Source organism: Taudactylus pleione, unplaced genomic scaffold (genome assembly GCF_031769625.1).
Source record: "Taudactylus pleione unplaced genomic scaffold, aTauple2 ptg000758l, whole genome shotgun sequence".
NCBI lineage: Eukaryota > Metazoa > Chordata > Amphibia > Anura > Myobatrachidae > Taudactylus > Taudactylus pleione.
The window spans coordinates 3,679,495-3,705,486 of NW_028285160.1; the positions used below are offsets into that span (position 1 = coordinate 3,679,495).

Sequence of the window (25,992 nt, forward strand, 5' to 3'; positions counted from 1 at the left end):
AGCATCATCATGGCCGGCACATAAGTCAGAGAAAGCAGGCAAAACTGCTGTAACCTGCATCTCCAGACTTTAGGGCACAATGGAGACAATTGAATAGCTTCAGGCACTCACGCTGAATTGAATCGTTCCCTTTGTTTATAAACTGAATTGTATATGAGGCATGCAGTCGGGAAGCCGGCAGACGTAAGCCCGACAGCCGGCTTCCTGGCTGCTTTATCCCGGCGAGGGTTAAATGACCGGCGTCTAAATCTAGACGCCTATCATTTTACCAATGCCGGGAGACTGGCGCCCAGCATACCGATCGAAGTGATGCCGGGCGCCACTGTGGACAGCCCCGGGGGGGAGGGTTAGGTTTAGGGCACCCGGGGGGGACTTAGGGTTAGGTACCCCCCCGGGAGGTTAGGGTTAGGCTAGGGGAAGGGAGGGTTAGGGTTAGGCACCCCCAGGGGGATTTAGGGTTAGGCACCCCCCCGGGGGACTTAGGTTTAGGCGGTGGGGAAGGGGGGGTTAGGCTTAGGCACTTAGAGGGGGGATTAGGGTTAGGCACTGGGGGGGAGGTTAAGGTTAGGCACCCCTAAGGAGGGTTAGGGGGGTTAGGTTAGGTTAGTTGATACTTACCTGGGGACGACCGGGATTTTCAGCCATGTCGGCCAGCCACTGTCTGGATTTGAACCGCCAGACTTGCATCCGGCGGTAATTCATACCGATTCCATATGTGAAGATAGTGTACTCACCTCTTTTTCAAACCAGTGCCTGAACTAAACTTGCACTAAATTGTTACTGTCAAGAAGGGGGGGGAGGGTAGGATATAATTTGAGCACAGGATGGTAGAAATGATCTAGATAAAGAATAATAATATACAAGTCCACTATATTGGAAGTTAAATCCTAATCAGCATATCACAAATAGCAGGCGTGAAGGTGCTCCCCTGAGAGTATATACAGATATGGGAGAGTGGTTTGGGAGAGAAAAAGAAGAACTCTCTTTTTGTGGGCACTCAATTATAAATTATCATAAACATAAAATTTAACTTTTATTTAGGTATGCATTAAAAATAGATTGTAACCACAGTTCCACATCAAGTAAAGACCTTAATGTGGAATAATAACGCAAAACATAGGACCAAAAACTATTAAAAGGTAATCTCACCAGTAGGACAGCTAGTGAAATATTACAAGATATTACCAGAAGAAAAATGGAGGTGTAGTCACCATTTAGCTTGCTGGTTATAGCATCATTAGGGTATTTATAACCCAAAATAAATTAAATTGCACTAGTGATGTCAGTGGGAGTGATTTTGGCTCTGATAGAGCCAAAATCACTCCAGGGCTTGCGGCAATGAGACCCTACTGCAGGGTCTCCGTCGCAAGCCCGATGGTCGCGATGGACCATCATCAAGGACGCTCACTATAGCTGTGGGTGGTAACCCACAGCTATGCGAGCGTCCATGAGGACGCTCCAAAAAAAGGTAGGAGGGCCCTGATTCAGAGCGAGCGCTCTGGTCAGAGCGTTCAGCTCTGAATCAGTCCCATAGTGTGTGGATCATGTAACATATAGATACTTAATTAGTGACATCCACTAAAAATGTCGGTATGTATATGCACTTATATATTGTTTAATAGAAGCGGAGCGCCAGCCAGTGAGAGTACCACTTATCCCAGGTACCCATATAGAATTAAAGAGGAAATGGAGAATAAACTACTCCCTTAATACAGTGGCAAAATAGCAGCTGCTGCACAATATTTACTTGATGTGCGAATTGTGGTTACAATCTGTTTTTAATGCATACCTAAATAAAAGTTACATTTTATGTTTATGATAATTTATAATTGAGTGCCTCCCAAAAGAGAGTTCTACTTTTTCTCTCCCAAACCACTCTCCCATACTAAATTGTTATTGTTTGGTGAAGGATGGGGAGGGCGTATCCCTCACTATCACACTACATGTCTCTCTCTCTCTCAGGTCAGTGTGCTGTGTTACCAGCTGCAGCCCATGTGCTTTGCTGATCCAAGGAGCATATTAATGTAATTTGCATTGCTCGCTAGCAGCTTCCAGGTAAATGGACAAGTCACTTTGTTCTTTGTTATCCTGCGTGCACTTTTACTATTGCTGAGGAGCTGCACAGTTATCTGACAGAGGCAGAGGTGATAAATCTCCTAAACCTCCCCCCTCCCTGCTACAAAGACGAAGGATCTGCAATTCTAGCAAGTGGCTAAGCAAGGAATGGCTCTTTACATTGGCTGTATCTCTTCGTGTAGTGAGCTCCAGCTCTGGAGCCGCCCACTACTTTATGTCGCCCTAGGCAATGCCTAATCTAGCTAATGCAATCGCCCTTCCTGCGTGGTGCACACAAATCTCAGTCAGTAATACTGACACCAGGCAACATATGGGGAAGTCTCATACTCCAGAATAGACTTTGTGCGACAGAACACAGGAGCTGCAATGAAGGGAGCTCCCTAAGTGAATGGGGCAGCAGCAGAGTGACTTGGAAGGTTCAGCACCCTGGACAGCGCCTGCACATCTTGCAATGAAAACCCTCCGGCTGCCCTGATGCCTCCTGCCTGGAAACCACAGTATCATACCTCCTGCCTGGAACCGATAATGCCTCCTGCTTTGTACCTATGATGCCTCCTGCCTGGTACTTCAGTAGTTTATTTACCCCCATTGCCAGCAGTGTACCTGCCATACATCATTTGTGTGTCTCCTGAATATGTGCTGTGGGAAAAGTTTGGAGAAGAGCAGAGCAGGAAGACGCAAGAAGAAGATCTGAGGCTGATGGATGCTTCCCCTGCCTGAGCTGGGAGGAATGATGCCCGGGGAAGCATGTGCACCAGTAGCCAGATCATTGGGAGCCTCCTGGTGCTGTCTGTGCTGGAGATAGGACTGGGCTTGTCCAGCATCGCGGTGGGAGCTGTCACTGTCATCAGGGTCAGGAATCGGACGGAGTCACCGCTGCAGCTGGGAGACTCCTCTCCGGTATGGAGCGGGGCGTGTGTACGTTACCCATTTCATATATTTATATATTATACTACATTTTACATATACATACTATACAGTTACCAATTTCACTATATTACTGTACTATGCAGCTTTATAGATTATACTATATATTACACATATATAGTACTATACAGTTACCAGTTTCACTATATTACTGTACTGTGCAGCTTTATATATTATACTATATATTACACATATATAGTACTATACAGTTACCAACTCACTATATATTACTTAGCAGCTTTATAGATTATACTATATATTACACATATATAGTACTATACAGTTACCAATTTCACTATATTACTGTACTATGCAGCTTTATAGATTATAATATATATTACACATGTATAGTACTATACAGTTACCCATTTCACTATCTACAGTACATATTACTATGTAGCTTTATGTATTATACTATATATTACACATTACACATATATAGTACTATAAAGTTACCCATTTCTCTCTCTCTCTCTCTCTCTCTATACATATATATATATATATATATATATATATATATATATAAAACTATGCACCTTCATATATTATACTGTATATCATACATATATAGTAATTTACAGTTACCCATTTAACTATTTATATAACTATGCCTCCTTATATATTATATTATATATTATTCATACATATTTCTGTATAGTTACACATTTCACTATATTACTATGCAGTTTTATATTATTATACTATATATTATACATATACAGTATAGTACTATACAGTTACCCATTTCACTATCATATTGCTGTCAGCTTTGCTTACTGTAGGTTAGCCATACATTGCATGTCATCTCAGCATGAGTGTATTATTTACTATGCTAATAAGTGTAACTTCGGGTTTTGGAGGCTCAATACAGTACTGCAGATCTTAGACCCTGTTTGGGTCTCATACATACTGTACATATTTGTGTGTTGATTACTTTAAAAACATTTTTATATAAAATAAGTATTATTATTACTAATATTGTATTATTAATACAAACCTTATAGCAATATTTGTTGCAGTAACAGCCTGTGATTGTGATATTTGAATTTTATTTTTGGTAATTAACCCACTGCATACCTACTTTCAATTACCTTATGATTATATAACTAACTTTGGAATGTCTTAAGATGTGTGTAATGTCTAATTATTGTAACCTTTCTCTACAGTCATCACTCAAAGGGGTATATTTATTAGTATGCAGTCGGGAAGTCGGCGGACCTAATCCCGACAGCTGGTCTCCCGACTGTCATATCCTGGCAAGGGTCTAAAGACAGGCATCGATGTGCCGACGCCTGCCATTAGACATACACCGGGAGCCCGACACTCAGCATCCCGATCGAAGGAATGCCGGGTGCCGAGCGTGGATAGCCGCAGGGGGGCGGTTAGGTTTAGGATTCCCTGGGGGGGACTTAGGGTTAGGCACCCCCCCGGGAGGTTAGGTTTAGGCTAGGGGAAGGGTGGGTTAGCATTAGGTACCTTCGGGGGGGACCTAGGGTTAGGTACCCCCTCTCCCCCGGGGACTTAGGTTTAGGCTAGGGGAGGTTGGGGTTAGGTATAGGCACTTAGAGGGGGGATTAGGGTTAGGCACTAGGGGGGGAAGGTTAGGGTTAGGCATCCCTAAGGGAGGGGTAGGGGGTAGAAATAGGTTAGTATACACTTACCTGGGGACGATCGGGATTTCCTCCTCTTCCGGGATGCCGCTGTCGGGATTCCAACCACCGGGCATGGGTCCGGCGGTAAACCATACCGATTCCGTAACTAAAGGTCGATTCTGATCAATTTTAAATCGATTAAAATCTATTATAATTGATGACCTTTAGTAAATATACCCCAAAATGTCTATCATCATTTATCTCTCTCTCTCTCTCTCTCTCTCTCTCTCTCTCTCGCGCTCTCTCTCTCATCATTTATCTTCTCTCTCTCTCTCTCTCTCTCTCTCTCTCTCTTCCCGCTTGTACTAGATGCTCTTATGCACGTATTATTTAAGGTGTACTATAAGTATTTTAAAGTTTGCCTATGGTGCCATGAGCCCAGTGGTGTTTTGAAAGAAGCATATAGTATTAGAAATAATTCTATCTTTAAATTACCTAAATTACCTTATGTACATGTCAGCCTCCCAGTTTTGTTTAAATTCTAGTGTTCTGCTTTTATTGATTGTTGTGACAGTTCTGATGGTTATAAGACAAGTTAGCAAAGCAATGATGATACAATATGTTACAGGTTATGTAGCCATATGTTAGTAGTCTGTTTGCTGCTATCATGCAATATGTTGTCACTCTTACATATAACGGAGTCAGTGCACACATGTTAATTAAATATCGTAAAACACATAAACCTAGCTAAGGAGTTTTCTAGGAGCTTTGTAGCCCCATACTTAGACAAAAGGGTGTGGGTTGCATATGAACAAGAAGGATGTGCCTACATGTATTACATGTGTACATACAGGTGATATTACCAGTGGTAGGATAAGATGCCTTTGTACCAAACAGAATGCCACACTGTTGCCCTGTACACACACAGGCCTGATTCAGAGATGGTTGCTAATGCAGCCATGGTCTCAGCCACTCTGGCAATGGGTGCAGTAGGTATTACCGCCGGCCACATCAACTCCTGACAGCGGCAGCCTGGCAAGGGTGAAGATCCCGATCATCCCTAAGGTAAGTATCGCTAACCTAATTCTACCCCATAACCCTCCCTTAGGGGTGCCTAACCCTAACCTCCCCCCCAAGTGCCTAACCTAACCCCCCCTTCTCCTAGCCTAAACCTTACCTTCCCGGGGGGGTGGCTACCCCTAAGTCCCCCCGGGAGCCCTAAACCTACCCCCCTGCACACGGCTGTCCTTCATTCAGTTTGCCGGGCGTCGGCCTTCCGGCGTATGGTTAATGACAGGCGTCGGAATTTCAACGCCTGTCATTAATACCACGCCAGGATTAGAGAGTCTGGAAGCTGGTGGTCGGCATTTAGACTGTCGGTTTCCAGACTACATCCCCTGGCAATAGCAGTTGCGGGAATATATAAATGGTAATTTCAGCCTTCTCTTTGTGCTGGACACTGTGATGGAGAGTACAAGCAGTGAGATCCCCACTTCCATGCTGCATAATCTATGAATTTGCAATTGAGATTGTAAACACTCCAACATATATGCATCATCGGTTGCACCATCAACATTTGCGGTAACCTAGGGTCTACTCTAGCTACTCTCCTCAAATCCAACTAAACATGGGCTCTGAAGCATTGTATTTGTGATTGGGAACACATAAACTTTCCAAGACACACCCATGACTCTCCCCTAATACACTTATGAAATGTCCCATTTTTGCAATCACTTTAGGTCACCTCCCAGTCTCCACCATGATATGCCCAGGGATCGCAAAACCTACAGTACAGTAGTTCTCCAGGTGCAGAAATTTTGACCCCCATAGTCTTATTTACCATTACTTTCTATTTTTTCCTAAGTTTTTAATTGTCACTTTTTCTTTTTCTTTTTTTGTAATCCCAGATTTACTTTTTTTTTTTATTTACAAACTAAACTTTGACTGAGTGATAACAACAGGATAAAGGTAAAATAACTCTGGTGTGAGGCTTTTGGTTGAACATCTAATCCACAGGTTCTCAAACATGTTCCTCAGGACCCCAAACAGAGCATGTTTTACAGGTTTCCTCACAGAATCGCATGTGAAATAATTAGCTCCCCCTGTGAATCCTTTAAATTGTGTCAGTGAGTAATGACTACACCTGTTCAGCTGCTGGGTGTCCTGGAAAAAGTGAACTGTGTGGGGTCCTGAGGACCGAGTTTGAGAACCACTGATCTAATCAAATTGGAAATTAAATTTCATCTTGGGACTAATCCTAAGTGTACACTGGGTGGAAAAGAATCTGTAACATTGCTAAAAGAGACATACTGTAATAATAAGTGCCCTGCTCCACTGTGTTATACATTACTCCGATATCTTGTTTCCAAATATAGACTTCAAGCATGTAATAAAATTACCAGTTAATGAACTATACACAACAAAATTGAAATGTACTATTATAGACGCTAAAAGTGACACACTGTATCCATCAGCAGTCAGACTAATGTAGTTTGTAGTTGTTTGTAAATACTTGTGGGATTAATATACTGTAAACTTTGTGCATTAAATATTATCAAAGGATTGTTCTTATTGTGGTTCCTTTCCCCTTTCTTATTACGGGGCATTTGTCTGGGAAGCATATTGCATGTTTATAATAGAATGGACCCTTCCTGTACATAAACGTTAGACAGCCTATTATTCATAGTTAACAACACTAGAAATGAATTACCAGGACACTAAAACTGTGCATACAGTAAAGGCATAATACGGGACAGTCGTACATAATACTGGGACATAATACTGTTGTACATAATACTGGGACAGTCATGCATAATACTGGGACATAATACTGGGACAGTCATACATAATACTGGGACATAATACTGGGACAGTCATACATAATACTGGGACAGTCGCACATGCATCTTTTTTTTTAATTATCTGATAGAGAAATTATAACATATCTAAGTAGTATATACTATGGTCCATATGTAATAGCCAGCGATTTAGTGCATTAGCGTTATTCCAGTGTGATAGAAGCTAGATTTAAAAGGTAATTAGTTTAAATCTAGCAGCTACAGTATCTTGCTGGAATGTCACTGTTGCCTGCAAACAGGGCCATCTCTTCCATTGGGCTTGTTGGGCAGTTGCCCAAGGGCCCGAAGCTTGTAGGGGCCTGCCAACCCGCCCCCCTGCAACCGTGGCCAGTTAGTACATTTGTGATATTTTTATAAGCCGGCCATCGGTGCACTGTATTCTGTTCTAACCTCCCCCACCCCATGCCCCCCCGGTGACGAGTACTCACCTCAGTCCCACTTTCACTTCATACGCCGGGTTTAGACCAGTCAGACAGAGGGCCTAATTCAGACCCGCTCGCGAGCGCTCGCAAGCGGGTCGATGTTGGCCCAGTGCGCATGCGCACGATGGACCCGGTCAAGCCGTCGCTTATGGGTCTCGCTACAAAGGGGGCGTGCTGTCGATGGTGAGTGACAGCACGCCCCCTTTGGTGGGCATGCCGGGGGCGTGGCTGGCCAGAAGGAGGCGTTCCCATGGGAATGCCTACCATCTGGGGCTGGCCCCACTGACATCACAAGTGATGTCAGTGGGAGTGCTTTCGGCTCTGATAGAGCCGAAAGCACTCCAGGGCTTGCGGCAATGAGACCCTACCACAAGGGTCTCGTCGCAAGCCCGATGGTCACGATGATCTTGACCATCGCGCCCATTTTCCCGGCCGCTCGCTATAGCTGTGGGTGGTCACCCACAGCTATACGAGCGGCCAGGAGGCCGCTCTACAAATGAAGAAGGATGGCCCTGATTCAGAGCAAGCGCTCTGTCAGAGCGTCCGGCTCTGTCAGGGCCAGAGTCTCTCTGCAGGTGTGGGAGGTCTGATGGGCATGAGGAGGGTTTAATTTTATTGACCATTAAAAATGTTTTTGCATGAATGGGTGGGTAGGGACCACAGTGCATTGCTTTGCCCAGGGCCCACACTGCTGTTAAGACAACCCTCCCTGCAAATTGTGTGCTAGTACATACAGTATGGGCCAATATGCAGAAAATAAGATATTTTATAGTCCAGTGGATCTAGACTGAAGTATAATGACATTCCATGGAAAAAACCTGGGATTACCTCTGGAAATCAGGGACACTTGGAAACTATATTTAATTATGTACAGTATATGCCATTGTATTCCTCCCATTCTCCTCAGCTGGCAGAGCCTCCTTCTCCTCTGCCCTTAGTTCTTCCTTAATGCCTGTGATAGTCTAGAGAGATGTGCGCCAAACCATTTTTGATGGTTTTGGTTTTGATTCTAATTTGTCGTCCGATTTTGGTTTTGGTTTTGTCAGAACGCCGTGACTGGTTTTGGTTTTGGAATTTTTTCCAAATTGACAAAAAAACAGTAAAATTACATAATTTGGGTCTTTTTTGTTCCTAAAGTATTATTAACCTCAATAACATTGATTTCTAATCATTTCCACTCAATTTTGACCACCTCACAGCTCACAATATTGTCCAAAAACAGAAAATATTCAAAAAACGCCGGCGCTTGTCAGTTGGGATTTAAATAAATAAATAACTAACTAGTATAGTTAACAGGTAATTCAGCTGCACAGATTTGAATGAGTCTGTGAAAAACTCATTCCAAATTCAAACACTAAAAAGAAGAAATATAAATAATATCTCTGCGCTAATGGATAATAAACACAATATGTGAGATGGCAGAAGGAAACATTATTCCACAATATTGTCCACTAACATAGGCCAAAGGCTGGCTGGCTAAACTAAGCAACAGAGCAGCAGCAGAAACATACGGCAGTTACTAGTAATGTATTAGCAATAACCAATCGAACCAATTCACAAATACTTTTAATAGAAAACAATCTAACTCAGAATCGTGTGTGGAATATCATTGCTAAAAAGTAGTAGTAGTTAACAAACAGCAAAGTAAAAAAAAACCCTAAACCATGTGTACAGTAGCAACAGCAGACGTGAATGCTCCCTACACAAGCGCATATGCACCCAGCACATGCCTATTCTCAGTGCATAATCTGTACCTCCCACCTGGGGGCCCTGGGCTAATGATGACTGGTACTCTGTGCCCATGGAAAGCACTGATCAATCATCCTTTTGGTTAAGCAGTTCCTCAAAATCTTCCCAAACATAAAAACAGCAATCCGTATCTGCAGGTCGGATATAGTGCAGGTTACAGTGCGAGTTGGATACAGTGCAGGTCGGATACAGTGCGGGTTGGATACAGTGCGGGTCAGATACAGTGCGGGTCGCTCAGAAACTGGGCGGCCACTTGCATCCTTACCGCCCGCCTCTGTTGCGGCCGTTAGGCTGTGGGTTAACACCCACAGCTCTAACGGCCGCTCCGGTGATGGTCGCGATGGTTAGAGACCATCGCGACCATCGGGGCTTACGACGAGACCCTAGGGTAGGGTCTCCCTTGTCGTAAGCCCCGGAGAGCTTCTGGCTCTGTCTGAGCTGGAAGCTCTCCACTGACATCACTAGTGATGTCAGTGGGGCCGCCCCCAAACGGTAGGCGTTCCCATGGGAACGCCTCCGTTTGGGCTGCCACCCCCCCGGCCCACCTTCCAAACGGGCCGAGCTGTCAATCAACATCGACAGCTCGCCCCCTTTGGATTGAGACCCGCTACGACCGGCGCTGTCGGTCGTAGCGGGTCTCACGCATGCGCACGACGGCGCCGTCGCCATCGTGCGCATGCTCTGTGGGGGGCCATCAACCCGGTCTGAGCGCATCGGCGCTAACGACCGGGTCTGAATGACCCCCATAGTGTGGGTTGGATACAGTGTGGGTCGGATACAGAGCGGGTCAGATACAGTGCGGGTCAGGTACAGTGCGGGTTGTAACTTACAGTGCAGGTCAAATACAGTGTGGATAGGATACAGTGCAGGTTGGATGCACAAATGGTACACTTAGTTTGACAGAGGGTGCCGGTGTTGTCCTCAGTGCAGGGTTGCCAGCGGTGGCGGCAGTGCAGGGGTGCCAGTGATGTCAGTCGTGCAAGGGGGAAGCAGTTTCGGCAGTGCAGGGGTGCCGGCAGTGTTGGCAATGCAGGGCTGCCAGCATTGTTCTCAGTGCTGGCATGCTGGCGGTGATGGCAGTGCGGTGTTGGTGGCAGTGTCCTCAGGGCGGGAGTACTGGTAATGTCTGCAGTACAGGAGTGCCGCTAGTGTTCTCAGTGTGGGTGGGTGCTAGCAGTTTCAGCAGTGCAGGAGTGCCAGCAGTGTTCTCAGTGCGGGGGTGCCAGCGGTGTCCTCAGTGCAGGAGTGCCGGCAGTGTCCTCAGTACGCAGATGTCAGGGGTGTCAGCAGTGATGGGGTGTCGATGGTGTCAGCAGTATGGGTAGTGGTGTCCTCGGTGCGGTGGGGGCCGCCATCTTGCGTGCATCTGCCCCTTTGAAGTCTGGGGAAAGGCTGATTGGCTGAGAGCCGTGACAGATGGCTTGGCTCTCACAGCCAACCACTGGTTAGCCTATTGATTTCAATTGGCGCCCGGGCCAAAACCGCGAGATTCGACAGCGGTATCTCGAGGTTTTGACTCGGATAGGGATCCGAGGCAGCCAGGTAGATATACAGTCAGGTGCATAAATATTGGGACATTGACAGAATTTTCATATTTTGGCCTCTATTCACCACCACAATGGCTTTGAAATAAAACAAACAAGATGTGCTTTAACTGCAGACTCTCAGATTTAATTTGAGGGTAATTACATCCAAATCAGGTGAACGGTGTAGGAATTACAACAGTTTATATATGTGCCTCCCACTTTTTAAGGGGCCAAAAGTAATGGGACAAACTAAACAATCCTAAATCTAACTTTCACTTTTTAATACTTTGTTGCAAATACTTTGCAGGCAATTATAGCCTGAAGTCTGGAACGTATAGACCTCACCAGATGCTGGGTTTCATCCCTGGTGATGCTCTGCCAGGCCTCTACTGCAAATGTCTTTAGTTCCTGCTTGTTCTTGGGGCATTTTCCCTTCAGTTTTGTCTTCATCAAGTGAAATGCATGCTCAATCGGATTTCAGGTCAGGGGATTGACTTGGCCATTGCATAACATTCCACTTTTTAGCCTTAAAAAACTCTTTGGATGCTTCTGCAATATGCTTCGGGTCATTGTCCATCTGCACTGTGAAGCGCCGTCCAATGAGTTCTGAAGCATTTGACTGAATATGAGCATATAATATTGCCCGAAACACTTCAGAATTCATTCTGCTGCTTTTGTCAGCAGTCAAATCATCAATAAATACAAGGGAACCAGTTCCATTGGCAGCCATACATGCTTCATTGATGAGGTGGTATGTTTTGGATCATGAGCAGTTCCTTTCCTTCTCCATACTCTTTTCTTCCCATCACTCTGGTACATGTTGATCTTTGTCTCATCTGTCCATAGGATGTTGTTCCAGAACTGTAATGGCTTTTTTTAGATGTTGTTTGGCAAACTCTAATCTGGTCTTCCTGTTTTTGAGGCTCACCAATGGTTTACATCTTGTGGGGAACCCTCTATATTCACTCTTGTGAAGTCTTCTCTTGATTGTTGACTTTGACACATATACACCTACCTCCTGGAGAGTGTTCTTGATTTGGCCAACTGTTGTGAAGGGGTTTTTCTTCACCAGGGAAATAATTCTTCTGTCATCGACCACAGTTGTTTTCCGTGGTCTTCCGGGTCTTTTGGTGTTGCTGAGCTCTCCGGTGCGTTCTTTCTTTTTAAGAATGTTCCAAACAGTTGATTTGGCCACACCTAATGTGTTTGCTATCTCTCTGATGGGTTTGTTTTGATTTTTCAGCCTAATGATGGCTTGCTTCACTGATAGTGACAGCTCTTTGGATCTCATATTGAGAGTCGACAGCAACTGATTCCAAATGTAAATGTCACACCTAGAATCAACTCCAGACCTTTTACCTGCTTAATTGATAATGAAATAATGAGGGAATAGCCCACACCTGTCCATGAAATAGCTTTTGAGTTGATAGTCCAATTACTTTTGGCCCCTTAAAAAGTGGGAGGCACATATAGAAACCGTTGTAATTCCTACACCGTTCACCTGATTTGTATGTAATTACCCTCAAATTAAATCTGAAAGTCTGCAGTTAAAGCACATCTTGTTTGTTTAATTTCAAAGCCATTGTGGTGGTGAATAGAGGCCAAAATATGAAAATTCTGTCAATGTCCCAATATTTATGCACCTGACTTTATATATATTTTAGGATAAAGAATAAGGAGCGCACAATGTAAAATAGTATCAACTTTATATAATAAAAAATGCATACAATCATGTACATTTCAGTAAAGAACAATCTGTTTGAGTCACCAATTCCACGAGTTCCATCACCCTCACTCCAAGCTGTTCAGTATGGACTTTAACTCTTTTTCCCAATTGTTATAGACTGTCACAAATGGAATACCAGTGGCTAATAGTACGTTACTAATGACTAAAATGAAACATATGTGTCAAATGATTGTGTTACATTGCGGGTATATAAGCTTGTCAGGATGATATAAGGACACACCCACTGACGAAGTCCAATAGCGTTGAAATGCGTTTGGAGAGGCAGTACCAGACACCGGCTTATTCTGACTAGCCGACCAGTGCGAGGCTCGGAACACATGCTCAGCTAGCGTGTTGGAGGAAATAAGCCATAGTCCCTGCTAAGGTTTTTAGGAGTCGGTGATCTTTTTCCTATGAGAATCAGCAGCACCCGAGGCACAGCTTTCAGCGATTGCACCTCCAAATGCCATCAGCTTGGAGTGAGGGTGACGGTACTCGTGGAATTGGTGACTCAAACAGATTGTTCTTTACTGAAATGTATGTGATTGTATGCATTTTTATTATATAAAGTTGATACTATTTTACATTGTGCGCTCTTTATTCTTTTTCCTAGAATAATTGAACTTCCATAAGCTTGGAGGAGCTTATATTAATTCAGCAGCACTTTGGATTTTTCAAATTAACTATTGGGACTTTAATGATTAAATTTGGATGATACAAGTGGACACAGTGCGCGGTCAGCATTTTTCCTGTAGATATATACCTGTACACACACTTAAATATACACATATTTTTTTTTTTTAATTATAAAAACAGATAAAGACATGTAATTTTTGCAATCCAAAACCCAAAATTCAGATTTAAAATCTGAATTCTGAACTGCTGGAAGATCAGAACCATGACTCGGAATTATCTGGATCTCCTCAGGAGATTAGAACCACGACTCGGATATGTCCAGATTCACGAACTTCGAGTGCATTCAGATTTCTGGAGAACCGAACCGCACATCTCTACTACAAACCATGTCCTGGAGCTCATTTACTGGGTGAAGTTGCAGGAACAGGAGATCCTCAGGCTAATAATTCACCTGCCACTTTCCTGGGATGGTAAAGAGTCCTGTGGGATGGTTGGAAATACTCTCATCAGAAATGCTGTCAAGAAAATGGATTGAAACCAGATGTCTGATAATCTGATCCCAAAAGAAATGGGTACTTGATGAAGGGGGAGTGCGATGACAAGGGGCTGATTGTAAGAACAATTTGACCTAGGGATTTCTGAGACATGCCCATGGGATTATTAAATTAGCACTTAGTTACTATTAAAATTAGCTAGTGCTCTCCTTTCTATTTACTAAGCAGCGGAAATTGCACACTGAAAGCATGTATGATATCAATAAGATTTATGCATATTCAAACCAACCTACACCATACTTGCCTACATCTTGGCTGCTTCCTCCGGGAGGAAGCAGCCAGGTCGGTTTAGCAGGGGGGTGGGGCCTGTATAGAGGGGGCGTGGCCGGACACATTACCAGTGTTTAGGGGCGGGGTTGGGGCGGAGCCATGCGATCACGTCATTTAGGCTCCGCACCCGCTACACAATGCCGATATTTAGCGCTAAACAGTCAGGGTAGATGGCAGCAACACAGGATACAGCACCTTGGTGCTGTATCCTGTGTTGCTGCCATCTGCCCTGACTGTGGGAAGGTATTGCTCAAATAGGGGGAGCAGATAATTTACCCCTATATGCCTAAAACTGTGCCTTTCTGTAAAGGTTTTGGATGTGTGAAAAACCAAGTGGAGAAACCAGGTTGCTGACTGTAAAGAAAATAAGGATGTACAACAGTTGAACTATAAACAAGTGACTATTTTATGTCAATTGGACAACACTATATTTTTACTTTACTTGCATCTTAACATCTCAGCCTGTGAACAAATTAGCGTCTCCTTCAGGAGCTACTGTGCGTCATACTACCTCTGCCTGTGCTCAATACCCAGAAGTCAGCCAACAGCGCAATAGTATGTCTACACACTATTACCTGTGGGTACCTCAAGTACCAATCTCTAGTGAAGTTGTGTCTCCTAGTGAGGCATATTCCTTGGGCCACCATCTGTGTGTTTCTCTATTCCCACAGGGTTTGGATACAATATCAAAGGACCACAACCTGCCTGCTGGGTGCAGCTAAAACCCATATCCCGATTGGTAAGGGTCACTGGTGAATACCCCCCAGCAGGTTAGACTCCACAGCATTGATAGGGTCTTGCCAACGTCCAAGCCCTGTGGATGAGGAGATATTACATTCAGGCCCCTCGTCTCTGATTTCTTCCCCAACCTCGGACCTCAGCTTCCAACCCCTCAGTGGCAAGCGTGACAGTGTCAACCAGTTCTACCTGTCCACCTTTTGTCCCTGTCAACCTATTGTCTATCTACCATCTGTTGTAGATCTATTGAGTGTCTATCTTCTATACCAAACCCGGGCATACAGTATATGGAAACAAGTACAGAGGGAAAAGGTCTTGTTGTAAAGTGCGACAGTAACTGACAATGCTGTCGTGTAGAAAGTGAAAGTAAATGTCTGATTGGCTGATTGGAGAAGATCAACATTTAGCTTTTCATCAGCTTTCATAAATGTCCCCAATGTTTGAAACATATTTATTGTTTATTCTTATCCTAGATGGCCATAGTTTCTGATTATATATATATATATATATATATATATATATATATATATATATAAATAGGTGCATTGGTCATTCTTTTTTTTTAAATAGAATTTTGTTGGGTGGATCAATGACAACAAACACAAGACCTACATAGAGGTCTGCATAAGATAAATAGCACAACAGTACTAAACAGCAGACAAAAAATACCAATAGAACAAATGAATTCCGGTGTCACGGCTCAGTTATGCAATAAGGAAAGTTGATACAAATTTTACATTGATAGAAAGAAGAGTGTGGAAAAGAGGGAAAAGATGAGAATAGAAGTAATGAAGCGGAAAGTGGAAAAAAATTAGAAATGTGGGGTGGCTGCCCACAAGCAGAAAAGACAGGAAGGGAAGAGGAAGAGGAAGCAGATTCAGGTGAACATTCCCATCTGTCCACTAAGTAGTAAACCTATTCTGAGGAAGGCCCTATTTCTGTGAGAAAAGAACAAAAGTAAAGCATCGAGATCTATGCAGGAATCAGCTATATGTATGTTGGGGGATGTGAAAATGAGAGGTCAATGGCTCCCATGTCTTTGTAAAACTTTTAGAATAATTCTTAAGAATGCTAGTCATGTATTCCATATAATGGATATGCCAACTTTTGGCTATAATCTCCCCCATAGATGGAACCTCTATTTTCTTCCAAGCAGCCACCAAAAGACATGTGGCTGCCATAACCATATGTTGAAATAATTTGTGTTGGTAGTGAGTGGCATCAGGTACACATAATGGTAGTAAAAAGTATTTAGGAGTGAGTGGAAAGCTCAAGTCCATTATGAAATGAACCAAAGTATTAATCTTATTCCAAAGGGGGACAAGCTTTGGGCAACTCCACCATACATGTAGAAACATTCAGCATTCCAACATTGGAGCCACATCTCCAGCATAGATTTGAGATGTCCAGGTGCATGTTATATAGTCAAGAAGGGACATAATACCATCTATAAAACAATTTGTAAGTGTTCTCTTTAATGCAAACACATATAGAGCTGGATGCCACATTGGCATATATATATATCGCTCCAATCTTTGATATCTAAAGTTTCGCCCAGGTCAACCTCCCATGCCATCTCATGAGCATTGGTCATACTTTTAAAGTACTCTACTGTAGGTTTTAATAGGTTTTATTCTGAAAGTATTTTTAGTACAATAAAACCGAGTATAATGCCATGTTTTACCTCATTCTCAGTGCAACGTATATATACAGTAGATATGAATTCTGTAGGAATATGTGTATACAACTGGCAGTGGTATGGAAGACTGTAGGTACATACCAGCGGATGCCCTGAGTCAATGGACAGCCCAGCACTTAACCAATGAGGTGGTTTATGTGAATTGTATAGTTGTACTCACAGTTATGCATACAGAGTGGAGGATAGCTTGAGTGGAGCATACAGGTTACCAACGGGACCAGCGTCACTAGCATCATGGATCAGTGGTAACATACAGGGTCTCTATGTGGCGCTACAACACAGTGACATGATGGCACCGTAAGGTTGGTGGCCGTCTTGGTTAGGGATTTGAAACCTCCGTGTAAGAACCAATATGGAGTATGTGCAGTAGTATTCTCCAGCTTCGACACCTCCCCTAGCTACAAGCTTTTTTATGTTACACAAATGTTTACTTTCAGCTTCCTTATTGCAAATTGTAAAAAAAATTGGGTTAAACAAGCAAGAAAACATCAATATTTCAAGTAAGTTTCAGTCCACTTTTCTTTAGGAATGTGGCAAGTGAGTGTGATGTAATGCCATTAGTAAGTACATCTACAGGGTTTTCTTCGCTGGCAATATGAACTACATATAGAACAGATCCCTAGTCTACGGGCTCATGGATGAAGTGATGTCTGATTTCAATATGTTTGGATCTTCTATTATGTTTATAACTATATGATAGGTCAATTCCACCCCTGTTATCACACTCAATGTTGAAGGTATCTCCCACACTTATGAGACTCAATTTGCTTAAAGTCTATTTGAGGTGTAGGGCTTCCTTGGCTTACTCAGTCAATGCCATATATTCTACCTCAGTAGTAGATAATGCCACGGTGGGTTTTTCCTACTTGCCGAGCTCTCCAATGTACCTGCCAATAGAAACAAATATCCTGTGTAAGGCGGTCATTCTTACCTGCCCCCCAGTTGACATCACAGAATGACTCCAGTAAAGAGTTTGCGGACTTGGTAAACTCTAATCTCAAGAAAGGAGTCCCCTTTAGGTATCTCAGAAGTCTTTTAACTACTTTCCAATGTTGTCTTACCGGTTTGGGTGCAAACTGACTAACTTTGCTCACTGCATGTGTAATATCAGGACAGGTCCCAACACTTGCATACATCAAGTGCCCAATGGTATTTTGATAAGGAACCTTCCTCATGTCTTCAGCCTCCTCCTTGCTTTTAGGCAACATGTCTATTCAATTTTGTGCCTTTGTCGATGTGAGTGTCTATCGGTTTGGCATCTGACATCTCATATTTCTCAACTATGTTCTCTACATAGGTTTGTTGGTCGATAGATAAAGTGCTCTTCTCTAGGTCTTGATTAATTCCAAGGCCTTATTTTGTCTGAGCAACTCTTTTACTTCAGCAGTGTACTTTTCTTGGCCTGCCAAAAGCAATTCATCCACATACACAACAATAATAAAAAAGTTTCTTCTGTATGAGCGTGTGAGAAAGACGCAGTGATCCATCTTTGAGCATTCAAAACCCATCTCTTGCAATAGAGCATCTAATGTTAAATACCAGCATCGGCCACTCTGCTTTAGACCATGTAGTGCTTTTTTCAGAAGACAGACTTCTACTTCTTTAAACATTGTTTCATTAGAATGCTCTAATGGCTCCATAAATATCTTCTCCATCATTCAGGAAGGCAAATTGAAATCCAGCTGGTACAGTAGCATTTTTTGCAGGGCTGATATAGTGATGACCAATCGTAATGTGCTGGGGAGTAGTTTTCACTATAATGAATTCCTGACTTCTGTGTGTAACCTTTTGCAACCAACTAAGACTTATAAGTTAACGTACAATGCTTTAGTCTGCCTTCAACATTCTGCAGAACACCCATTTACTTTTGACCATCTTATGATGGCTCGGTCACTAAATTATAGTCCATGTATTATTTTCATCGAATAACTACATTTCCTTGACTATTGCTGATTTCCATTTTCACCAGTTGGCTCTTGACTGTGCTTCTGAAATGTCTTGAGGTTTACTGAACACGATATTTGCAAACTCCTCATAGTATCTTTTATGTGGATTTCAATATTTGGTGAAAAACGTAGAAGCGGACCATTGGAGAAGTTTCCCATGGCAACCAATAAGCTTTGAAGTAATATTTATCAAGTACAGTCTATAAAATAATAGGTATAAGCTGATTGGCTGCCATGGGCAACTTCTCCACTGGTCCACTTCTCCAAGTTTTTCACTGCTTGATAAATAAACCTCTCCATCTCGCAGAAGTTTTTTTCTGTGCTTGGATGTCCACACTGGTAGCCTTTGGTTCAGATATGTCTCTAGCTGCTGGCATATCCAATGACACATACTTGCTCTGCATTTCAAATTCCAGCTTTCTTTAATTTGTGTTGTTTCTTTAAATACGACATCTCTTGAATTGACAAGATTTCTGGCACTTGGGTTCTAGAATCTGTAAACCTTACTTTCACTGGCAATAGCCAAGCATGATACACTTCATGCACTTTGAATCCAGCTTGAGTCTTTTCTCCTTTGGTATGTGCATGTAGGCAGTACTTCCAAAAGTACTGAGATGCCTTACATTTGTTTTTTTTCCACCATGCTTCAATTGGTGTTTTGTCTTTTAGGGAAATGGAGGAAGAACGACTTTTCAGGTAGACTGTCCTGGACACAGCTTTATGCCCAAAATTGATTTCTTAGTTTAGATATTCACCACCATTATCAGTTTTAATTTTTTATAAAGTAGCAGTTTTAAATAGCAAATTTTAAGAAAAATCACAAGGCGTGGCTAAGTCACAGAGTTCATGGCATGGCAAATTTGGCGATATGGCTTGATTTTAGGAAAGGTGTATATGGACATATCTGTACTACAGATGTGTCCACATACATCTATTCTCTGTATGCTACAAGTTGCATGGAGTGAGCTCACTCGGTAGCGCCAAGTGTCATTCATGTGACTTTTTCCTTTCAAATATGTCTTATCCACACAGCAATGCAAATAGAATGCACTAGCAGCTTCTGTTGATTAAAATTATATGCAAAAAAGTAGTTATTCTGTGTGCAACTGCGGGTGTATCTGCATACAAAATGCTACATTACAGTGCCAGCGGTGTGACACTGTAACGTAGTGTTTTGTATGCTGATACATCGCTGTACGAATAAGATGCATATGAAGGAAAGAGAAATGCACAAAAAGACGCTCAGCGCTGCCAAGTCATGCCACGGCATGGCATGACTAGAAGGGTTGTTTAACACGCAAGGAGGCTAGAAGTATGTGGACACATCTGCATGGTGGTTTAGTGTGCCATAGACTTTGTATCTAAGCTGCCCCAAAACACTAATCCTAAGTACCTAGTACACTATAAGCAAACTGAGACGCTAAATTATGGAAAAAGTAGTACATGGAGGAAAATGTATGGAGCCTGTGTAAAGAGGCAAAAGACAGGGGCGATACAAGTGACCCACACCATGCATCATTATGCTTAATCTGTACCAATTACTATGCTACAAAAATATTAAGTATGTAATACCTCTTATCCATTACTTCACAGAGACACCATCCCTTACCCACTGAAATAACCTTCAAACATTACTACCCCCTGATGCTGAACATTCCCCACTGAAATCCTTCTCCGTCATTACTTCTCTCTGGCTGCATATACCACACCCACAAAAATCCACTTTGAAATCTTACAAAAAAAGTGTCTCAGTTTCACCCACAGACAGGGCCAGCAACAGAAATCTTGGGGCCCGGTACACTGATATCTCTGGGGGCCCCACCTGCTCACCACCACCCCCGACCTCGCACCCACACATAATTCCCCTGCATGTATGATATGTGAAGATTGATAATGTTAACTGAAATATATGCCAGCCTTTTAATAAAGTGAAATACACTGGCTTACCACGCTGTCACTGATGATGCAGGCAGGTCTTCTTGATCACAGTGCTGTGGATGCCTCGGGTAGGAGGGATGGCATCTGTAGCCAGCCATCCTTAGTCCTCAGCCCCTCATCACCTTCCTCAAATTTAGCCTCTCATCAACACTCTAAGCCCAAAAGTCCATTAATGTCTTCCTCGGCCTCAGACCCTCATCACCATCCTCAGACCACCATCAACTTCCTTAGCCCACAACCCCCTCAGCCCTTAGTACCATCACCTTTCCCAGCCTTCAGCCCCCTTCACCTTCCCCAGCCTTCAGCCCCTTCACCTTCCCTAGCCCTCAACCCCGTTCATCTTCCTCAGCCTCCACCCCCTTCCTCTGCCCCAGCACCTTCCTGCACACTCAGCTCCTTCCTCTGCACTCAGCTCCTTCCTATGCCCCCAGCCCCTTCCTCTGACTCTGCCCCTTCCTCTGCCCCCAGCCCCTTCCTCCGCACACAGCCGCTCACCACCGCAGCGCAGTTCACTATGTGCGGCATGCCTGACCGACGGAGACGATGTGCGGTGGCGTGACCTATCACGTCACGCTACTGCGTTGCATGAAGAGGTCATGTCTGGCCTGGGTCGCGTCTCAGCCACTTTCAAGTGGAACCCAGCGCTACCCGGGCCAGAGTGCAAAAGAACAGGGCGGCGGATATGGACCTTGGAGCCCGGTACGGGTGTACCCTTAGTCCCCCCCCCCTGTCACCAGGCCTGCCCATAGATATTCATTCTTTCTAAGAGTTCCATTTTAAAAATAAGTCATTATCCCTTTAGCATTTTCTAAAGGGTTTATGACATCCATTTAGATTTTATCAAGCAGCGGTACCGCTGTTTATGACTCTACAGATGCCAGCAGCGTTAGACTGCCAGCTACTCAGCAGAGGATGCCATGGCATGGGAAGACAGTGCTAGATCTCGCTGTATAGGTAAGTTATGTTAAACACAGGCTGCATATTTGTAAATATCACAGTGATACTAAACAAAATATGCCACTGGTATTTGGTATCATTGTTAAATGGAGCCCTAAGACACAGATGGAAAGAAGAATGGGAGACAGGAGAGAGTGGCAGGTAAGATAGAGAGCTACAGCAGGGGGATGGGGAAAAACAGCCAGACAGGATGAGAAGACACTGTACTCTGGGGTAGATGTATGAAGTGGTGAAAAGAGTGGAGAAGTGTACCAGTGGAGAAGTTGCCCATGGCACCCAATCAGCTTTGAGGTTACATTTATCAAGTGCATTTTCTAAATAGGTAGGAGCTGATTGGTTGCCATGGGTAACTTCTCCACTCTTCATACATCTACCCCAGAGTTGGGTATATAGAGACAGGGTAGGGGGACAGAAAGAATTAAATTACATAAAGGAGAGAAAAATGGGCAACAGTGTCAGTGGGAAAAAGAGAAACAGACAGAGGGGGAAGGAGAGAGAGAAAAGGAGAAAATATAGGGTGAGAGTGCTAAAAAGACAGAGTAGGAAATAGACACAGGAGGAAGTAGACAGAAAAAAAACTAATAGTATAAATATACAAACTACTAGGGAGATTCACACAAACAAAGATAAAAAAATCAATGTGGGTGCGTAGTGAAAGCAGTGAACAGGCAAAAGAGTGCAGAAATGGTGCACGCTGATATCTTAGTGTTTTCTCCTAGCCCAACGGAACAGTGGAGGGGATGACTTCCCCACTCCTTCCCCAAACTTAGCACACACAGAGAGAGGACCAAAAACACAGGCTGTTCGCCCAGCTGGAAGATGCAACTTTTTCCTTTAGGAAAATACAGTAACAGTACAGAGAACCAGGAGCTTCCAGGAGGAGTGTGGTGCTACTTGTGCCAATGAATGCGTATGATGGCCACACACATACATGTCAACAAGACACGTGCACATGCTTGATGCACACTGGGCATAGGAAAAACTTTCACGGCTGTGACTGTATCCGGGTGTTGCCATCAGGTAGGGGGGCTCGGGAAAGTGGGTGGGAGTCCGTCTCACCAGCAGTGTCCCTGATGCCAGTGCCAGAGAGTCACAATAGCCAACCCCATCCTGCATTCTCCTTGTCTTTCTGTTATACTTGCCCGTTATCATTGTGTAATCATGGTCATATGTGTGTGTTTGTGTGTGGAAATGTAAATGTGTGCATATATTTATAAGAAAAATATTAACACATTATCACAACTTCATAACTATACCCCCAAAATAACTTCAATGCACCCCCATGATAACAATAATATACTCCCATATCATTAATACACTCCCTTCCACCTTTATTATAAATATATTCCCCACAGATAACAATAACAATCTTCCCCACTCTGATATTGCATTAATACACCCCACCCCTTCCTATAGACTTACCACACTGTGAGGAGGGCTTACTGGTCTCAGCACACTATCTGCAGAGCTGCAATGGAGGAGAGACTCACAGACACAGACAGGCTGGAAGACCAGGGAGAGGAGAGGAAGCAGGATGGAACAGGCACTAGGGGAGGTGACTAGGGGAGGAGAAGTGCAGGGACAAGGTATAGAGGAAAAGGGGCGGGACCTCAACGAGGGAAGGGTGAAGAAACATCTACATAGCAATAGTGTGGCCAGCCAAGATGATCAGGAACAACAGTCACATGATCCACCCTGAAACCTAGGGGAGGATAATGCAGCAACACTTTTTTATTATTTTACAATATGCGTTGCTGAAGATACACAGCATGGTAAACCCCACCCACTTATGGAAACCCTTCACTCCCTTGTTGCTAAGTCCAATTCTGCTTGTAGTCTGCTATTTTCTTCACTACTTCAGACTCCTAGATGAAGAATAAGTGTGTCATTCTTATGAAGACATCAATGAATGTTATGAAGTATCTGTAACCACTTACTGACTTGACTTCCATTGGACCACACACACATCTGTATGTACTAACTCTAGTGGTGTGTCAGCTTTTCTTTCTGACTTTGGAAATGGCTGATGGCTTTGTTTCCTTGTTTCACAGTTTCACATACGGGTTTCTCTATATGAGTCACTGATATTCCTTTAACTACAGTACCTCGTTCAATAGCTTTTGAACTCCGTCATATCCAAGGTGACCAATTCTTCTTTGTCAGAGTTTGAGAGGCTGTGAATCAGTTGTCATCATTGCATAACACTGCTGTGTGTCAAGGACGTACAATTGATGGCACCAGGTACCAGTTGCTATTATGGTCCCTTTTCTGCTCCGTACAATGCATTTTCCTCTTGCAAAGTGAACTCTGTGACCTCTTTGCTCTAGGACACTAATGGATATAACATTTATTCAAATTTCTAGTACATAAAGAACGGCTTGGATTTTTGTGACTCTTCTTTTTGTCCCAATTCTTAAGTGGGCTGTAATTGTTCCAGCTTTCTTAGCTGTAAGCACTTAATTTTCAATTCCTTTGAAAGTTATACGATCACATGTGGCTAATGTGGTGAACCACTCTTCATCGCAGCTGAAATGCCTGGTAGCACCTGAATCGATACACCAACGATCTGTGATGTTCAGTGCTGATTCATTTTTTTTGGTACATTTGTGTATTCGGTATAGCATTTATGTTATTTTGCTTACATTGAAATCTGTGACTTAACTAACACTTGAACATTTTCTGAGCTTGTCACTTTTATCAGGTGTAAGGCAGTACCCACACAGTTCAACTCAACTGACATGCATTCCTGGAACTGTAGCAGTTTTGCTCTGACTGTGTCTGTGGGTAACTTGGCTGTTTTTGCTTTCAATGCTATGACTAGAAAGTCAAACGCAGGGGTTAAATTATCAAGTATCATTGCTGTGGTAATCACTTTATTATCTACTTGTTCTACATACATTGATTGCTAAGAAATAGACATCATTCAATGTATAATGCTGCATTCACATAGCTTGGTGTTATACAATACATGTCTCAGACTTATTCTGTCTACATGTCTTTTGCTGACACTTTCCCATATATGATAGAGCACACATACTGTCACATACTGTTCAAAATTCAAACCAATCATATGTACACATGGCTTTTTCTACATCATTTGGGCTTGTACTGTCACCAGGTTCTAACCTTTCACGCTTTAGTTGCATCTTCATAGTAAACTGACATGACTATGCAGCACCTGTATTTTGATTAGCTTTCTGTGCTAAAACACTGCACTAAAAATACTATGTACTGTCTTCATTTTGTGTTTGCAGGTGTCTAAAATAGTGTATGTGTGCTGCTGAGCATTCTAGTAGCTTGGGGCCTGTGCTTCTGTGGCTTTTGTGCCAGGACCCATAATATAACCTGTTGGAATATGTATGTACAGCTGGCGGTGGTATGGTAGAGTGTAGGTACACACCAGCGGATGCCCTGAGTCATCGAATGGCCCAGTGCTTAACCAGTGGGGTGGTTTATTCTGCAGCAATGTGAATTGTACAGCTGGTTTCACAGTTATGCATATACAGACTCTTTGCATGGGGCGGAGCTTGAGGAGAGCATGCAGGTCACAAGCCGTGACTGTATGTAGGTACAGGTAGTAGTGCAGGATACAAGCAATACCAGCATCTCTAGCATCGTGGATCAGCAGTAACATACAGGGTCACTTTGAGCTAAGTGGAAGACGTCTGTCTTCTACTAAGGTGTACCAACACTGTGACAAAAATGGGGAATGCGCAGAGGTAAGGTCGGAGGCCATCTTGGTTAGGGATTTGAATCCTCCCTGTAGAAACCAATATGGAGTACACGTGCAGTAGCACCATACTTTCCAACTCTCCCTGATGGTCAGGGAGTCTCCCTGAAATAGTAGTAATCTTCATGGAGAGTCTAACAATCTCCCTGATTGCACCTTACCTCCATTATGAAGCTGTTATATTAAATTTAAAAACAGATATATATATATATATATATATATATATATATACATTCAAATTAGATCATTAGTATAATTTCCCTGCATTGTTTATAAGGCACAATGATCCCTATGGCTACATGCATTTTCTTATAAGTATCAGTGTGTTTTCATCAACAAATCGATTTTTACTAACTGATTTGGGGCTCATTTACATTTGGATGTAAGTACATTTTATGACATGCCTCTCAGATGTAGCAGTACATGCCCACTTTAATATGCGCTCATAGGTGTTGTTTTCACAATCTATCTGAAATTATTTTTCAAAAGTAGGCAAGTATGAGTAGCACTCTCCAGCTTCAACAAATGTAGCTGCTCATGTGGATATTGAAGGAAACCTTTGAAAAACTGGACTGTGAGATTCCTGATAGTGTTTCATGGTTTGAAAAAATATGTATACTTTAATGTACAAAGCACTCCGGAAAGACC

At 43.1% G+C, this 25,992-nt stretch overlaps 1 protein-coding gene across 2 annotated transcripts in view; it reads left to right on the forward strand.

The window, feature by feature from the left end:
• The first annotated feature begins 1,997 nt into the window (after positions 1-1,997).
• The window catches only part of TMEM196 (transmembrane protein 196), a 29,264-nt gene continuing 5,269 nt past the window's right edge, over positions 1,998-25,992 (forward strand). The window contains exon 1 of one of the 2 annotated variants that reach the window (XM_088457364.1): positions 1,998-2,994. In XM_088457364.1, coding sequence (XP_088313490.1) covers positions 2,824-2,994 — 171 coding nt within the window. In that variant the 5' untranslated portion in view covers positions 1,998-2,823. The remainder of the gene's footprint in view (positions 2,995-25,992) is intronic. The other variant, XM_088457365.1, reaches the window with a different exon arrangement.